General features: G+C 46.0%; 1 protein-coding gene across 2 annotated transcripts in view; it reads left to right on the top strand.

Annotated features, from left to right (window-relative positions):
* The first annotated feature begins 7,245 nt into the window (after positions 1–7,245).
* sorbs1 (sorbin and SH3 domain containing 1) overlaps positions 7,246–18,909 on the top strand; it is a 30,131-nt gene continuing 18,467 nt past the window's right edge. Inside the window, exons 1-14 of one of the 2 annotated variants that reach the window (XM_076019109.1) lie at positions 7,246–7,344; positions 10,197–10,239; positions 10,597–10,674; positions 10,991–11,110; positions 11,913–12,019; positions 12,181–12,322; positions 12,511–12,540; positions 13,150–13,292; positions 13,372–13,432; positions 13,603–13,677; positions 14,951–14,986; positions 15,163–15,265; positions 16,831–16,945; positions 18,820–18,903. In XM_076019109.1, coding sequence (XP_075875224.1) covers positions 10,641–10,674; positions 10,991–11,110; positions 11,913–12,019; positions 12,181–12,322; positions 12,511–12,540; positions 13,150–13,292; positions 13,372–13,432; positions 13,603–13,677; positions 14,951–14,986; positions 15,163–15,265; positions 16,831–16,945; positions 18,820–18,903 — 1,050 coding nt within the window. In that variant the 5' untranslated portion in view covers positions 7,246–7,344; positions 10,197–10,239; positions 10,597–10,640. Of the gene's footprint in view, positions 7,345–10,196; positions 10,240–10,596; positions 10,675–10,990; positions 11,111–11,912; positions 12,020–12,180; positions 12,323–12,510; positions 12,541–13,149; positions 13,293–13,371; positions 13,433–13,602; positions 13,678–14,950; positions 14,987–15,162; positions 15,266–16,830; positions 16,946–18,819; positions 18,904–18,909 lie in introns of those variants that run through there. The other variant, XM_076019108.1, reaches the window with a different exon arrangement.

The following is an 18,909-nucleotide window of genomic DNA, read 5'->3' as shown; positions in this document are numbered from 1 at the left end:
TTATTTCAAGGACTGCTGAAGCATCTGCTCTGTGCTTTTGTGTCTTTACGTGGGAAGTGGAAGGTTGCGGGGACGCGTGTGTTGCCATTGTGAGTCCACATGCACATACAACCAGGCAGCCTGTGACATCAGGAGCGTGCTGCTAATGGAATGCATTTCATGCGGCATCGTGGGCAGGACAGGAGTAACGTTAATTATGTCGTAGCCCACTTGGTATGTTTGTCACATTGCTGCTGCTTTGTTACTGACGTGAGGATTTCAGTGGGGGAAAGACTGATGGAGAAGTGCACGAGCAGCATGTTTGCACAACTTTTTCTGCTTATATTTCTGACTTGTCTACAATATATATATATATATATATATATATATATATATATATATATATATATATATATATATATATATATATATATATATGTATATAAACAAGGAAAACGTAAAGGTCGTAAAAATTCTTGCACAGGTGACACCGCCTTGTGTAGCTGAGCAGCTGTGTTATTTAAAAGCACTTGAAGTCAGAAAAGCTATTGACACAGAGGAGCGTCAAAGTATCTCTTCTTCTTCTTCTTCTCCTCCTACTTCTTCTTCTTTCATCTTAGGCTAATAATGGCTATTACTTAGTAGGTAGCTAGCAGTACTTTGCCGATGCAAATGTTTGCTAAAGTGAACTTTAGCTGAGAAATTAAAGCCATTAAGAAATCTTTCTTCTTCTTCTTCTTCTTCTTCTTCTTCTTCTTCTTCTTCTTCTTCTTCTTCTGCTTCTTCTTCTTCTTCTTCTTCGGCAGACACGCATGTCGCCCGATAATGGCCTGATAATGAACAGCATGTGACAGGAGCAGCCCGACAGCAACTCAAGTGTCGTCTCACACCACGCTGACAATTCAATAACCTCGTCCCAGCCTATAACTCCTAGCACAGCACCAAGTTAGAGTCTTTTCACACTCTCCTTAGAGCTTCGTACATAAAGCGGCATTCCGCAAAACGGAAAAGAAAACTTTTAGGGCCAATGGTTCAATTATGCCTTCATGTTTCTCCAGTGCATTTCAAAAAAAAAAAAAAACGAAACTCGAGCATCTCTTGCAATCTTCGCTCACGGGTGCCCCTTGAAGCTGTGCCGCGCTTTCATTCATGATTTTGCTTCTCACCCCTGAGGAATCTGAGTAACCTGACACTTACGGAGGCCTGATGAAACATTAACCTCGGCGCAAATAATTAATTGGATGGCTTCTAGGACACGAGGGGAAGCTTGCCTATGTTTTTTGGAAGCGCACATTTTGGCATTTTGGCCTCCACGGACGGTGGCGTCCGCCTTGTCTTATCACACGTTGGGACAGGACAGTGATACTCTATCTGCGGGTCATTTACTGAGGAAGAGCAGGAGCGCCGCTATGTCACAGGACTGTGGGGTAACAGCCTCCAGGACTTGCCTGAAAGTGGTACAGTGTGTGTGTGTGTGTGTGTGTGCTTGTGTGTGGTGTGGGAAGAGTATACATCCCAGCTCGCAGGTGTGTTGACCTGGCAGTAGGCGAACCCAGTGGAGTAACCTGTTAGCCACGGACGTTTGCTCAGAGAGGGCCGGGGGGTTTGCAAAAGAAGCGGGACGCCTTCGTGGTCCTGTGTTTGGTCGCCGGGAGCCATTTGTTCAGGAGCGAGTCAGTCAATCAGTCAGAGTGGAGCCGAACCACTCCACTGACCTTTTGCACATATTGACCAGTTCACAGCAAGTCGGAAGTAAACTCGACTTGGAGAAGCTGTTTTGAGCTGATGTTTAATGGGGAGGGAGACGAAAGCTTTAAATGTTTACAAAACAATACTTCCAAGACACTGGAAAGTGATACATGTATATACACATACAGTATATATCAATCTTCGACTTCGTTTGGACTCTCTTGCACAAAGTCCTGTTGTTTCACACGATTCGGGGCCGTCACAGTCTGCATAAACAGACGGATCTCACAGTGCGCTTGACAAACAGACACGATAACCTGCAGAGTGGAGCGCCGACCTGTTGGTCCGAGCCTGCACAGTGCCTGTTAATATTTCATCATGGCTTGTTCAGAGTCGCGTTACACACCTCCCCTAGATTGGAGAGGAGAGACCCTGTGAAGCACGAATCTCAAAACTGAATTCCCAAGATTTGCCTCCAGCTCGCCCCAGCTGGCCTGCATATCCAATGTTGGTTTGGAAAATTTAACAATCGATGTTGATCACATGACCTTATTTAGGCACACTAACTTAAATCTACAAACAGGTGGAAACAGCATCTTTAGAATTAGCGTGCTTTGCCATGTCATTCATTTTTCTCTGCTCTTCCTCCCAATTAGTCTGCGTCATTTCTACTTTTGTCATGACTGTGTTGCATAGGTTTGTCCTATTTATGGAATCATCTCATTGAGGTTCTATTGTCAGTTCCGGTGCATTGATCAGAAGCAGTCCTTGTCTTTACAGTCAGATCGGGCCGGATGCTTCGGGGCCAGACACTAGGTTTCTGTTTTCACTCCATTAATGTTACAGCAGGTCGCCTAGCAACCCCCCTCCTCCTCCTCCTCCTCCTCCTCCTCCTCCCCCTCCACCTCTGTTGTCGCCTTCCTCTCCCAGCCGCTATTGGCTGCTCGGATGTGCAGAGAAGTGGCTTTTCCGAGGGGCTCAGAGAAGCCCAGCCCCAACCCCCACCTCGCTCCGCCACTTTCACCGCCACTTCCACCGCCCGATCACACAAACAAGGCTGCGAAGGAGCAAATTTATGCGCTGGCGGTGGATTCAGGCCTCTCAAACACCTCCACCAACCCTCCTCAATCCGCCCCACCCACCCACCCACCCGGCGCTGGGTGTCATCATGTCCATCACTGCCGGAAAAGCAACAGGCGGCCGGTGGCAGATGTTTTAATTTGAGCTGCCGTGTTGCGTCCCCTACCAAATTATGAAGTGACAGTGATGCCCGGCATGCCCATGAATCACTCACCGCAGAAGATAACAGACGGCAAACAATCTGTCGCGCCACCGACGGAGGTCTGTCTCTGGCGTTCACATGCGATGTCCAACCGTGGCGGCGTTCCCCCAAAATAGACTGATGACGATGGTAATGACCAGCAGCGGAGCCAGAAATCTTTCCCCTGCGGTGTCCACAGGGTGAGATCATGACTCACACAGGGGTGGTAGCAAGTAGATACCTGAAATGATCAAATCTTCACCAATTTTAATATTAATTCTACACCTATATAATCTTATTCCTACTGTCGTATGGTCGGGTTGGTGTTACATTAATATTTCTTTTGAGTTTCTCGTTTCCACCAAGAACAAAATCCAGGTCAATCATCAAATCTGAAATATATTACACATATGAAATGCATACATATATTAATACGAGGGATACTGTACATCGATCCGCAAAGACGTGACTTGTGATGCTTGTAGTGTGGAAGTGTAAGGCCTTCTGTCAAATCACGCACCCACCACCACCGCCACTGGCCGCCACCTCGCTGCGCGCCTGATAAATGACTCCCCTCCCACCCGGCTGGGGGTCCGAATAGCATGCTCCTTTCGCACGAGGATACCTCCGCGGCACTTAAAATTGCTGGATTATCGCGTCCCCGTTTATATACGCGCTTAGCCGCCATATCCTGTGACTCAATTATCAAGTGGTCCTACCATGCTGGCCCCTCGGAGGGCTATATTCGGCGAGCCGCTGCGCTGGAGTCAAAACATCCAGGCGGAGGGACGAGGAGACGCTTTCAGCGCCATCACCTAATGTGCAGCACAGCCCCCATTATGCAAGCCAGGAGGAATCCGCACAGCTGAGCCCTTTGTCTCCCGGTGGGTCGCATCCAGACGAGCAATGCCAAGCGCGCCACCTCCCTGCGTCCCCAGATAAGATACCCAGAGTGCAGCGGAGGGCCGTGCATTTCACGTCTAGGACTTCAGTGACTTCAGTACTTGGTCCTTCTTAAATCAATTCACCTCATAATACCACGAATACTGCCAAAACTCAAAAAGGAATTGCACTTTTAACACTTAATCAATAAAGTTTTAATAAGTCCAGCAACAGTAAGCTATGTGAGCCTAAACAAGTTTGTCCAGTATACTGCACATTGTTGCTGTTTCTTATATGAAGCAATGAGACGACAACGAAACAGGCTAGTCATTGAATATAAGATTAAACAAATTATTTGCATTTGTTTTTTATTGCTTGCCATGTTATTTACATTGTAAATTGCAGATGATTCAGAATTTAATCTTCTCCTCCTTAGTTAAGTTAGTTAGTTAAGTCTGTCAGGCTCTCACAAGTGCTTGTCCAATCACAGTTCACCATAAGGTGTTAGGCCATTTAGCTGGCCTTGCAGGGCTGTACGCTTACTTTTTTAAGCGGTATCACTAAGTGATAGCTACCAAGTTAAAAAAAATTTAATAGCACAAAGAAAAATTTAGTAGCACACCCGGGTGGACAGTTAGTTAAGATGTTTATTGTGAAATAATAAAACAGGAAATGTAGTTCTTAAACAGTTGAATTGAGATGGATAGTATACTCCTATGGAGCAGTTTAACCAACAATGGACAGTTACTTGTAGAGGTCAAAACGCAATACTAGTTTTTCCACTTCCTGATCATGTTCATGATGCCTGCCTGCGCAACTCATTCGTACATGTGCAAGTGGATACATATTTCTCTTCGCACAGGATGATTTTTTATTCACAAATGCAAAAAAAAAAAAAAACTGTCGCATTGTACAGCCCTGCCTAGGCATCATAGACTGAAGATCTGATTGTCTACCACAACTGACTGTGGTCTATTCACTTACATCAGACAGGAGCAATGTTGATTTTTAAAGGCCTTAGGAAGATTTAATAGAATCTGACGACACAAGCTAGCTGAAATACGATTGTATATAAACTCCATAATATACACAAAAAAAGCAACACAGCCAAGAGGATACATGACGTTAAGAAACCCGAGTATGGAGTGTAACTTTATTATGATATTTATGGGGGAAAGGTTTTTCTGAGTGTGTCCAGGCCAGCAGAGAAGATCTTGCTGGCCCTGAAAGTCCCGCCACCGCCGGGGGCGATTCTTTACCAAATTTCAGTCTTTCGTTTTTTTTTTTTATCTTTTTATCATTATATACTCGTAGGACGCCAGCGTTTACTGAATCATTGGCTTACTGCTCTTTATCCCCACTGACAGCCCGGAGCCTGCAATCCAGGTTTTGCCGCCTCTTGCAGTCCGGCCCTAACCGCGGCTCTAACAATGTATCGCCCTCTCGGTAAACTGTCAGCTCACAGGCATCCGTATTACCGCCAGCTCGGAAAGCTCAGCGGTCGTGTTATAAACAGGGCGGCTGTCAAACACGGCCTCTCTAACAAATGGTTGGGAACATGCAGTCATATCCCCCAGGGCCACTGTGCTCGTCGCACTTCCCTGGGGGATCTGGTCATGGTCACATACACACACTTAACTGTCACGGACTCGCCAGGTACTGAGGGTCACATTTGCCATTAGCGTGATGCATTTTTGTTTGTTGTCGGTCTAAAACGTATGTTTATACTGTGGGAAAAATCACAAAACTACTGCCAAAAAACCTCCCGTCAGCTTTTTTGACCACCTGCACAAATGCAGTCTTTCTCAGCATTTCAAAGTCGTCCGCCCACCGGGGTCCACAAGCTCTTCCCATTATCAACATGAACGGCTAATCCCGCAGCGAGGCCCGTAATGACCGCTGCGTGTGAGTTACATACATTTCCTTTTATGCTGCAGTTGTTTGAAATGAACTTCAAATAGCTCACTGGAGGAATGTGTAGAATCCAAGGCTGCTGTCCTGTGTGGAGGCTGTTTATGGAAGAGAGGGGGGAGTGGTTGGGGGTGCAGGATGGGGGTGGGGGGGGGGTCTCCTCAATCTGGGGGTGGAGGAGGTGGGGGGGGGGGATAAGCTGCTGCTGCTGCTGCTGTTGCTGCAGAGCGGCCCTTTCGAGCCATGTTTGGAGCTGTTTGGTGGGATCGGACGCGCAGTGCTGGACAGCTTCGCTCCTCTTTGGCCATTTGTTGACAAAGCAGAAGTCAAACTGCGTTACGTAACAGCCCCTTCTGCCCGTCCATAGTACAGCCAGAGTGTGTGATCAAGGCTCTTTTGTGTGAGCGCAGCTCATTCGACTGCTGAAATGGTCCAACTCGGTACCACCCAGACTTTATTTAGAACCCACAGCCTCTGTTTGGGAAAAAAACAACAAAACAAAAAAAAGAACATTTGCCTGCTTAAAGAAAATGTGCTGAGTAAAATATTGCTTGGCAGAAGATAAGGGAGTGGGTCAGTTTCGGTAACTACATTTTAGGGGTTACACCATTGTTTTTTCTTGCAAAAAAAGAATCTGCTCTCTGAGTATTTTTAGCTAAACAATGACTTCTGCCAAGAGTTTAACCAGTGAACTCTCCCGTCTTTCTCAATGTATCATCCTTTTTAGGGGAAAGGCAGCACTAAAATTAAAAAATGAAATTAAGCTACGCACAATTGAAGACTTGAAGATTTATTTTTTTTTATCCTTGGAGGATTTTAGTGGATAAAACTAACATTGAGCTAACGGTGTCTGGTTAATATTAAGCTGGGACAGGCTGACATGATAAATATTAACTATTGGCTGAGGTGTCTAGACAGTCCACTTTTTCTAATTTGGAGTTAAATGAGAAGCATTTGGGGTTTTCAGTGTTTAAAGTGCATCAGCGAATCATCAGTTTCCTCTAACTTGTTTAGCAATTAAAAAGATGGATTTTTTTTACATTATTTTCAACACTGAATCGAGATGGGAACAATAATCCGATCAACTGTGCCCCAAGTGTATTTGACATTTTTATTCTTGCAATTTCAAAGTTTGTTTGCTTTACTTTTTAGGAAAGGGGGGGGGGGGTTGGTGTCCTCTATCTAATCACATATTAACACCCAGTCAGTAATGGTCCTTACAGTATATATAGCTCATCACGTTGGTATGAATACCTCACAGGCTTGTTGAGTCACCCACTACTGAATTCCTGCTGTCCTCCTGAGTTCTATTAGTCTCTCATCTGCTGGCTCTGCGGGAGCATCTCGAGTGGCTCGGGAGATTTTATGTGGCAGTCTGAGTGGGTGTCACATTCCCAGGTGACATGTGGTGACAGGTCCGTCTGGGAACGCCTGTTGTCAAAAAGTAAATATCTAAAAAAAACAAAACAAAAAAAAAAAACAGACCCCCTACATAGCTGGGTTCAAGGTCAAAGCTGGGAGCATTCCCCCGAGACCAGACCCTCAGAGCTCAGCCAGACGTCCCAGGAGGCCCAAGAGGAAGCAGCTCCCTGTGGACCGAGGAAGGACCGCGCACGTTCAGAGTAGGTGACGCCTCAGGATGTTCAGAGCCTTTCGAGGGCTGCTTGTTTTGGAAAGGTATTTTGGAGAGACCCAGGAGTATCGGAGATTTATGAACATGTCCGTGTGTGTCTGATAGACTTGGAGAGCTGTGGGCCTCAGAGGAGATGAAGAGTCTTTCCTTTTCTGGGCATTTATGCTTTCTGTTAATCTCACCAGTTTGAACTTGGGTTGTTTTTTTTGTTTTTCTGTGATTCAATTAAGTTAAAAAATCATTTCTTTGCCTGACCTGTCAAGAGGGGATGTCTATTTTTTCCCTAGTTTAGACTATGATCCTGGTTTGTCACTTTGACTCTTTCATCGAATTATGAACTTTGCTTGTGAATGAAGACCATCAAGTTTCTCACTTTAAAACTTCCTCTGCATCTTCCTTCCCTTTTAGCTCTGTATTGGCTCGACTAATTGGACCGTTTCTGGGAAAATGTTAACAAGAAACTGGCTGTATGGCAACTCTGTTGAAATTCATTGGGATATACTTCCATTTATTACATATTCATTTACTAAATTATTTACTTTATTCTCATGCATCCATCTGATAAAGAGCCAATACAACACTTTTGTAAAGTTGTAATTTAGCCAGGTCGCTCGCTACAGCTCAAGACTTCATATTGGTGCGAGGTTGAACTCAACTCTTGCCAACCAGAAACAGAAACCTTCAGTGTTGCACCTTGTTTGCCTTCTAATCTAAAAATGCCGTCTACGTCTAGAAAAACCATGTCTGTTTTTTTCTCTGTATACCCTTTTGCACCTTTTTTAAAGGATAGCTAGCTGCACTTGATTCTGAGTTTTGTCAGAACACCTCAATGAGTCGTGGAATCCAATGCCATTTAATGGGCGGTTCTATTAGGGGTTGAATGAGGTAGATGAGAAATTCCAGCTACCACAGGAGCTTGTCCATTTATAATGCCTGCAGGCAGGAAGAAACGGCAACATCAGGACTTTTTCTTTACCTGACTAGAATAAAACAGGTGTTTCCATCCCAACTGGCTGCAGCAAAAACTCTCAAATGGCCCCTTTTAATAGATGTCCGTAAATGATGCCTCTGTTATAAAAGGCAACGTGGCATCTAGCATGACTGCAGTTTCCCTGGACTTTGCCCCTGAACATCCTCTCTCTTCCTGCTGTTTGTCTTGGCCCAGCCATCGCCTGGACGTCCCAGAGCTCCTGCGCTGGTCTCCCCCCTATTTCACAGGCTGGATTAACGGTGTTCTTTGCCCCCGTCAGCCCCGTGGCATTGCTTCCTAAAAAGGGCTCCGGCAAACGCTGCAGGCCGTCGGATGCGTGAGGTTTCCCGCCCGCCCGCATATTGTGCGTTGGACTTTTGAAGGGTTCAGCCGAGGATACGGGCGGAAGCGCAGCCGAGAGCTGAGGAGCGTCTGCAGATAGTTTGGGAAATGAGATCACGGACACATTGCCTTTTCTGGGATGCACGGGGGTCAGGAGAGGCATGCGAGTTGATATTAATAAAGGGGAGTGGAAATAAACACACACTTTGGGATGAGCCTGGGACGGACGCTGGGGAGCAGATGTGCGTGAGGGTCTGAAAGCCTTTCGCTTCTCATCCCGCCGAGGCTCGTTTGGCTTCGCTCCAGTTTTCCCCTCAGCCATCTAGGCCTGTTTGCTGAGGTTTCCAGGTGGGGCATAAGTGCAGCACCGGTTTGTATCCCAGGTTGATGTATTTGCACACCCGCCCTGCAGACTGGAACGGCTCCACATGCCTGGAGCCGTTTTTTTTTTTAAATGTATTGACTTGAAAAACGGGCTGCAAATGTTGATGGTGTGTCTCAAGTGGCTACTTCCATGCATGTTAGGGTCTTGATTCAGTCAGCCTTTTTTGTCACTTTTTTGAATTGAGGGGATGCGGGGGGGGGGCTTTTTCTAAATCAGTCCAGTTGGCTCAGTACATTGAGAGGCCTGGAGGATCGACAGGAAGTTTCTCTCCTGGTGGCCTTGGCGTTGATTCTGCATGCTCCAGTGATGCTCTCTCTCTCTCTCTCTCTCTCTCTCTCCCTCTCTCTCTCTCTCTCCCTCCCTCTCTCTCTCTCGCACCCTCCCTTCCTGTCCTTTAAAGGGGAGCGCGGATGCCAAAAAACTTGTTGGGTTTATATCTCCGTCTGTGCCGCAGAAAAATCTTTCCCCGGATGAGACGCACAGCGGAGGCCTGTGACGTCAGCAGAGATGCGAAGCAGCTCAGACATTAATCTCTCAGCTCTGCTGGATCTTTGAGGTGACTCTGCTCCGAGTTACAACACGGAGACGATTATTTATATCATCTATCAAAGGATTTTTGATGTCAAATTTAGCCATAAGAGAGAAAGGTGTCCCTAAGCTGTGCTGCGGTCCGTGATGTGTGATAAGAATAGGTTTAGGGTAGATTTAATGAAATTGTGCTTTTTTTTTTTTCTTTTTAATTGTCTGCCTCATTACAATGTCAGTGCCAGAGCTGCGTTGGCTCAGTTTCTTTGGGTGCAACTGATCCCCTCCTTACAGCATCAGGTTGATGCACAATACCCCTTACAATACAGTGCTGGCTTCCTGCCATGCTGCACCAATCTCGTGCTGTTTCCTAAATTGGGCTCGCTCCGCTAATTCCTCTCCTTCTGATGTGAAAGTTACATGCTGTTACAATAGGCCTACCGTCATGCACGTGCAGTACCTAAGCGGTTCACGAGTGATTTACGTGTTTGGGGTAATTGCTCTGCCTCCTTACGTTACTGTGAGGCAATTTGTGCCCATTTTGTCGGCAGCGCAGGTCCGGTGTTTTAGGTTTGCCAGCGGTGTGTTGACTGAAAGCGTCACTGTGTTTCCCTTCCAGGCCTCTCCAGAAGAGGGCGCCATCACCCCTAGGACGACCCCCAGTAAGTCCTTCGCCTCAGCGCTTGCACACACACACACACACACACACACACACAAAAAAAATCACAGAACCACTTGTAAAGCTCGCAGTTTCGCGGCCAGCTCTCGGTGAAACACAAACACACGCGCAAACGTCATCGAGACTGTGCGGTTACGTCAAAAGATGAGGTCATCAGTCCTTCCTTATTCTCACATTCCTTCCTCTGTAGAATTCATGTGTGCTTCACTTTACTTTCTAAACGTCTGATGAGAAATATCTGCTGAAAACGGTGTCAGCTGCCAGAAAACCTTCTCTTGTTTATCTGTTGCGTCTCTCTCTCTCTGTGTGTGTGTGTGTGTGTGTGTGTGTGTGTAATCAGGTCCTCGAGCAGCGTGTGCTGTCAGGATCACACCTCTGACCACCATGAAAGGCTCTCCGGACTTGATCCCTGCTGCAGGTGACCCCCCCCCCACACACACACACACACACACACACACACACACACACACACACACACACAAAACTACATCTATTTCAAAGTGAAATTGCAGAAAACACCCTCCCAAAAACAGTGTTTAGCTTTAGCTTTCCGCTTTCTGGTGCACATTCTGCATTTTTTTGGAATGAAAGCAAGCAGGCCAGGAGGCAAGGCCCTTTGTGACGTCGCAAAGAGACCTTCTGCATCCTCATGGAGAAACTGCCCACTTGACTAACAAGCTAGACCCGTATTTGATTGGCAAAAGCATTTTTTTTTTTTTTTTAAACTTCTGCAGGCCTGGACCCCAGCAGAGTGTGCAAGGGGAAAGGAGTGGTGACTCTGAGGGCCACGCTGGTGCACATCGATGACGAGGACTGCGTCAGCGCAGGGCCAGATGTCACTGACACCACGCCAAGTAAGTGCGAGGTGTGTGTGTGTGTGGGGGGGGGGGGACACCGGCTTCATAAAAGGTTTAACACATGATGGAAAAAATGTTGTGTTAACGTTTGCACAGTTGTGTGAAAAACTGAAAAAAAAATGAAAGGATGGCTGCGGTAAGTGGACAGAGACTGTTGTCGTAATTAAAAAAAAAAAAACAACACTTTTCTTCCCTGCCTTAGAGTCGTCTGTTGCTGTCGATTTTCATTATGTAACTGGTCCTGTTTTGAAGCGCGAGCTGCCATCCAGGGAAGGGGTGACAAAGGCCAATTGGTCATATTTCCATGCGAGTGTCAAAGAGTGTTTTGTTTTTGTCCTGCCCACGCTGCACTCTGGGGCGGGGAGCCTTGACTGTAGCGCTTGTTTGTGACGCGGAGCCACATTAGGACGGGACACTGGAGGCCGGCCAAGGCTTTTTGGGGGAGACGCTTTAATTGTTGTAGGGCCCGAACATAAAGGCCATCGGAACAAACGGCCTTTGCTGCGGGCTGAATGGGCTTTTTGTCCCCTCGACAGAGTTCAGAGATTGTGGGAGTATCTTTTTTTTTTTTTTTTTTTCAAATTCTGGGCATATTGACATCTCCGCAGAGCGCCGCGGAAAGCATTCACGCCTTTGCCGAATGACATGGAGATTTTTTTGGTCCGCAATTAGCTGGTATTCTTCCCAACTAGGCTTTTTATAATCGCGTCCGGTGTTTTTCTTTCTTTTTGTTTGCATTATAAATAGTGTTAGCGGGCTGCTGGCTTCGGAAATGAGAAAGTTCTGGGTTGTTTTTTAGGTGCCTGGACACGCCGGATTAATGGAGACGGCTCAAAGGCGGGACTGGCAGCAGAAAGAAGCAGCATCTCAGCTGATTTGCCTCCCAAAAACAACACTCAGTGCCAGGTACATTTACTTCCACCCCAATTCACACAGCCTCTTTGTTTGCCTCTTCGCGGGTTTCAACTTCCAAGGGATCAAATTGATTTTTATTTCTCTCTCCCGGTTTCTAACAAAACAATTTTTTTTCTTCACATGTTTTCACGCGGCGTGTCCTGACCTTTAAGGAGTACCTACCCGAACGCATAAACCAGAACCAGATCACGTCCTCCGGAGTCAATCAGAACTGCATCGCGACAGTGCCCAGCTCTGTTTACCCCTGCACCAGCATAGTGAACCCCACCATAGTCCTGCTGCAGCACAACAGAGGTGAGCTGAACCAAAGTGTCTCCAACATTTCATCACTGCACTGCGAGCTCGGACTCCACTGTGTTTGTGTCTGTGATCCGCTGGCCTTGTCCTTCTCCGTGTTGCACCTTCTAAACCTTTGCATCACCGCTCAGCCACCGCCGCCGCTGCTCACCGTCCCGCCCCTGTGTCTGTCTCTCTCACCGCAGAGCAACAAAAGCACCTCACTCATATCGAAGGTACGATATTGGGGGTCTGGACGATGTCTGGCGATCATGTCTGTCTGCCCAGATGTTCTGTCAGGTCCCGTGCATGACTGCTAGCACCGTCCCTTCAGCCATCTGTCACTTTTGTTTTTGTTTGTTTTTAAGATGCAGACGTGTGGAGTGTGTGTTCCGCACACTTCTTTTTTGCTAAACACCTGATATATTTGCATTATAGGACTGATGACTGTCGAGCGTAAATGCTAATAAAGTTATATTGGCATTTTTAGTCGTGAGTCTCTTTTTAGATTCAATCCTGGTGCACAGATCTATTTGGCTGAATTGGATGTATTTCTGTTACTCTCATCATTCCAGTTTGGAAAAATATCCACTAATTTTCACAAATATACACAATATATTTCTGTATGATGCGCAACAAATGTCATATTGTTTATTTTCTCAGAGGTTTGTCGTTAATATTACTCTTTAAATCTGAATTAAGTCAACCTCTGATCGCTTTAGATCAGCTAGCTAGACTGTGCTATCTGTCCGTCAGTGACTGCTGTTTTTGGTAATTATTCTTTGAGCATTCATTGGCTTACAGTTTTTACTGTTTTATTTCATTTATCTATTTATTCGTCACAGATCCAACCCCAGAAAGGGACAAAAGCCCTGATACTGGGAGAGACTCGCTCAGTCCCGTCCCTGACATGGACTGGAAGAGGCTGCGCCTGTCGCTGAACTCTCCTGTGCCTGCTCCTCTTCACTCTTCCACCGCACCTGTACGGGTAGGATCGAAAAAACCTCAAAGCTGCTGCCTGGTTGTCCTCAGTGCAGCCGTGAATGTTTCATCCCTCTTCTTTTTAGAACACGGAGAAGTCCAAAGACTGGTACAAGACGATGTTCAAACAGATACACAAAATACCTGGTGAGACCCTTTCATCCTTTTCACTGTCGCTCATCCTGTCGTCCTGTTAGCGTCCAAGCTCTTTGTGTGTCTGTTTTTGTCTGTGTGTCTGTTTCTGTGTGTGTGTGTGTGTGTGTGTGTGTATTCATGTTATGTCACACTGTGTTCTGTCTCTCCATCACTGCACTCAGAGCCTATTGAGGAAAACCCTTATCGCCCCACCTACACTTTCCCCGAGAACTATGACACTCAGGTGAAACCGAGAGGTACACGACGACGGAAGTCTCTCATCTCCCTCTGGCCTTACTAACCCTCCACCATTCTCAATAGGACGCAACTGAGCTGCGCTTCATGTTTACATTCTGGTCCGGCAGATAGTGTTATAAACCCTCATCCCTTAAATGTCTAAGTGTTTCGTTTGTCTAAGACTTTTCAAAACATGAAGCTGCAAGTCATGCTTGAGGTTCTTGTGCAGATTCCCTGGTCTCGAGTGTCCTCGTGCTCTACATTTAATCCACATTTGCAGAGATTTGTAAACACATGATCCGTTTTAAAAACTAATTTCAAACAAATTTAACTCAAATCTTGATTTCACGGTTCCTTTTTTTTTGTTTTTTGTGTTTTTGTTTGCATATGTTGACCGGGATACTGCACAAAGCCCCGCACTTCCCTTTCACTTTGACCTCATAGTTGCAGTTACTCATCCTTTCTCTGTCAGTGACCCTTCCAGGCGGGTAATGCCTCAAACTTTCCAAAAACTGAGTCTAACGCAACTTTCGTCTCACGTTGTAGTTCACTCTTGTTACCGCTAGAGGCTGCTGCTGTCCCGCGTGAGGACACAGATCGCTCTCATGCTTAGCAGTTGGCTTTGTGTTAATTGTTGTTTTAAGTTAAGGCTAGTGGTTTCAGTTCAGGTTGTGAGAGAAAGGATGTAAGGTCCCATACTGGCTCAACAAAAAAAAAAAACAACTCTCCATAATTCATGATCTATGATTTAGTAAAGTTTTCCCGAAATGGAATTTTAAAGTTTTAATCAATCCATTAGAATTATTCCAGTATCAAGCATTAAAGTGAAATGACATTGCTACTTTCAACGCTTTCCGGTGCTGACACGTTATTGTCAACACATGGAAGAACATTGTGTTGCTGTTTGGACACCTGTGCACTCACAACAGGTCTCTCCGTCATTGCATCGACATGTTTTGCACTCATGGGACTGATGCAGCCCCATAAATGCAATAAATACCACATTATGCCAAGATTACTCTGCCAGAACATGTCGTGGCTTTTAAGCGTCGCAGTGCTGAAGTTGTTCAGGGTCTTGTCGATGCCTGGATCCCTTTTTAGCAGAGCGGCGCTTCCTGTAAAGTGCTTTTCATTGGACTCGCTCTTTTACTGTGAATCCGTAAATGCTTCGCCTAATGGAACGCGGCGGGTGGGGCGGGTTCCTCGTGAATAATTCATTCATGTGCTATTTTTATTACTATTTATTGTGACCAAGGAACAGAAAGTGATTTTTGATGTCTCCCGCCCTTCCAGATGACGGCCCCAGCCCCTTCGGTTACTTGCGAGATGGTGAGTCTGAGATAGGCCGTTCTGATTGGACGCTGTTAGTAGCGCACAGGATGCATCGTTTCTTCTGTTTTGACTTGGTTTTGGCATGTTGTGTACGTCTTCCACTTTGAGCGATGGTCACGTTCTCCAGGTTCCTCACGCCAACTGATGTCCATGTGGCTCCCTCTTTTTTGTAGTAAAGACAGTGCCGCGCTCAAAAAGCGACGCCGAGGTTGACTCAAGAGGCCGCCCCATGCCCGTGCCAACTCGATCGTCTTCCCTCAAACCCTCCACCAAAAGGTAGGTGTCCTGTCCTGTCCACCGCCTGCCTAGACACACTGCACACTGACAGACAAAGGCCAGCTAACAACAAGGCCAATGACTCAGAAGGCTGTCAACATGTAAACAGAGGTGGGAAGTAACAAAGTATAAATACTCTGTTACTGTACTCAAGTAGGCTTTTCAGGTATCTGCGCTTGACTTGAGTATTTCCTGACAACCTTTTGCCTTTTTACTCAACTCTACTTACTTTACCTACATTTGTACGCGCATATCTGTGCTTTCTACTTCCTACATTGAAAAAGCATGCTTGTTACGTTTGTATTTAAAAGTACATGTAAAAAAAAAAAAGTACAAGTAAAATGCATATACATACAAATTCTATTAGAGGTAGCTTCTTATTGTAGCTTGAAGTGGTGCTCTTTGAATTCCACTGTTGTTAAATATAAAAGTGGATGATATTTTAGAGGGAGATTATTTTTCAGTACCTCAGCTTTAGGGTCATACTGGTCAATTCAGTCCAGATTATTCTGTCACAACTTTTGAATGAATGTATTGTTTCATTCATGGCAAAAGAAAAGAAAACGATCATGTTTTTTCACATCACAGAGCCTATACTTTATTACTTTTACTTAATACGTAAAAGAATTGAATCAGCACTTTTGCTTTGACCACAGTGTGTTTTTACACAAGTATTCATACTTTTTCTTCTGTACAGAATGTGAATGCTTTTGCCAACTCCACATATAACTACATTTTTTTTTTTTTTCAAGGAAAAAATGACAGCACCTTCTAATTTAGAGGGCTGTTGAGATTTTTATTTATTTTGCAATTGTACAGCAAGTTAAGTCAGTAAATGCGACTGTTTACACCTCCAGCCCCGAGGCGCGCTCTGTCTCGCCCCCCTCCAACGCACATGTCATCAACTGGCTCGGGACGATTTGCTCCCGCAGAAATGATTAATAGCGTGATGAAGGAGGACAGGTGACGGAGGATAAACTGGTGCCCGCCAGAGCCGTGGTTGACATGTGGAGGACAGAGCGGCCGCGGATGATGGAGTACATTCCAAAACATTTTTCCTTCCACTCTGGAAAAGATGCTGCTTTGTCTTCCCAGCGTCCAAAAATAACCAGCCAGAGCAGAGCGTGTGCGTGTGTGTGTTGTTTCTAAAGAGCATTATACATACTGAAATTATTTTTGAGAATGTGCTTAGCTTTGAAGCAGCGGGCGTTATTATCCATCCCGGGCTAAAACCTAATTTTGCTGATGGAATTATCGGATTGGCTCGGCCGCGAATTGGATTTTGTGCAGGAGCGAAAGTCAGGTGGAGAGAGAGAGAGAGAGAGAGAGAGAGAGAGAGAGAGAGCAGGGATAATGAGGGCAGACATTGTGTTTTAAAATGATATTTAAAGGAAAATGTCGGGGGGGGAGGAAGGCAGGCGGCGGAGAGGGGGGGGGCGACGTCTTAGCCTATGCAGGTTGCCATGGAGACCAGTCGGTAAGGATTGGCTCTCTTCCATCCCGCCGCACCCCCGCCCTTCCCCTCCTCTGCCCGTCCCCTCACCGCCAACCCGCCTTCTCCACAGGAACGAGTGGGAGCCCCCGGATAAGAAGGTGGACACCAGGAAGTACCGAGCCGAGCCCAGGAGCATCTTTGAGTACGAGCCGGGGAAATCGTCGGTGCTGAAGCTGGAGAGGACGGTACGCTCGCCGCTTCCTCTTTCTCTCGCCCCTCTCACTCTCTCACTCTCTCTCTGTCTGCATGTTGTGTAAGCTGGCTCTCATCCTCCGCCCCACCTCCCCCCCCACGCACACACGCACGCACGCATGCACAGCACCGCCGTGTCTAAACTCGCCGGTTGGCACCTTCAGCTATCAGAGGGGCGACGTGCAGCCTCAGTCGCTTTTCCCCCCGTCACATCCCTTAACCGGTGTCCCGTTGCCGTGACAGATGATCCCCCCCCACCCACCCACCCACCCACTCCTCCTCTTCCCCTCAGCAGAGGAGGGGAGTATCTCTTACAGGGATAGCCATTGTCTTCCCCCCTTCGATTTAAGGTTATTGGAGTGGATCCGCTCGGCGTGAAACATGGATGCCATGTGTGTTCCCGCGGGCGGAAGAAGCTGCACTCTGACCGGCGGCGCGAGTAGTTTTGTGCTGAATCCAGTTGGCGTGCGCATTATTGAGTGACCTTGGGAGCCGCGGGCGCTGTCAGATTCAAATTGTAATAATGAAAGCTGCCTGTCTGGAGCTGCGGTGTAGCTGTTCTTTCATAGCTTCCCGATGATTTTTCAACAGAGGGCAATGAGGTTCTCAGCATCATTGCTTATGTAATGAGTATCTGATGGATGCTGAGTTACATCAAGCCATTCAATGTTGTCCATTGAGATCTGGACCCGTTCTCGTGTCACTGAGTGCACTCATTAGCAGGAGCCTGTCACAGTAGCAGAGCGGACATTGTTTTCTTGCAACAACAAGCTTATTGGGTGATTCTGGGTCAGCGGTGTGTGTAAACTGTCTTTTTTCTCTCTTTTACATTCAAGCTTCCAATATATGCTACGTCCAAAGGTTAAATGAAGCTTGATTGCTTTGTTACTTGCAACAATTATGTTGCGCAATGCTATGAGTTATGCTCGTCGTATTGAAAAGGCTATTTGTCGCCGCCTGAGTCAGGCGAGAGAACACATACTGTACCCACTACAGTATATGTTTCCTTGATACGCAGTGCAGCTTGTATTCAAGCGAAAACTTTTGCCGCAGCTGTAAACATTTCCACGGGCATCACATCACATGTGTTTATTTTGCACTGCTGGATGTTTGGTCACAACGACGGCAATTCGACCCACTTCCTTCATCGTCTGTGTGTTTAGTTTTGCTGTTACTGAGAGTCCACCATAATCACACAGAGGGCAGAGGGATTTACAACTTTATAACAACACATGTCCTGCCTAAACTATCGGTTTATGTTTTTCTCTGTCTGTCTTTAATAGAATAACAAAGATATATGCAACAAAAAAAAATCAAGTCTGTGGCTGAAATGGTTAGAATTCGTGGTTCATTGCTTTGGTAATTATCAAGTTACAAATTCTAAAGGTCTATTCGCAGTACATTAGCGTAAACTAGCATTTTTTTTCCCCACCAGAGTCTGTAGAACTGGAGATGACACCAGTCACATCTCTGTACACTAGATTTGGATTTATGCTTGGAATCAAGAGACGTTATGTTTGATGTTCTGGAGTAAATTGGAAGCCAAAGAATTTTACCTGGGCTGTTACAGTTGTGACATATTTTGGCTAGCCGTTTTGCTTGTCCCCATTCCTTTGTTATAAGATTAGCTTATTAGCTTCTGTGATAGCCTTTTGGTGAACATACAGAGAAAACAGCACCATCAATCTCCAGACCTGCCCTACTAAGAGAGGAATATTCACTTTTACTGGTAACATGATGTTGGTCACTATAGCTTTGCCTCATTTCATTTATAGTCTCCTTGGCTGTGTGTGTTTATCATGTGCTGTTCTTTCTGAACTGTCTTCTCTTTGTCTTTCTTCCCCTCTTTTTATTGTCATGCTTCTAGACTCAGGATGTAAGTCCAGAGGATGTAGATTTAGAGAATGAGCCTTGGTATAAATTCTTTTCAGAGATGGATTTTGACAAAGCGGTAAGT

This window comes from Nelusetta ayraudi, unplaced genomic scaffold, assembly GCF_046127955.1.
Source record: "Nelusetta ayraudi isolate G7.1 ecotype Tasmania unplaced genomic scaffold, CSIRO-AGI_Nayr_v1 ptg000008l, whole genome shotgun sequence".
NCBI classification, from domain to species: Eukaryota; Metazoa; Chordata; class Actinopteri; order Tetraodontiformes; family Monacanthidae; genus Nelusetta; species Nelusetta ayraudi.
The sequence above is the reverse complement of the archived record's forward strand: the minus strand, read 5'-3'. Positions and strand labels throughout refer to the sequence as shown.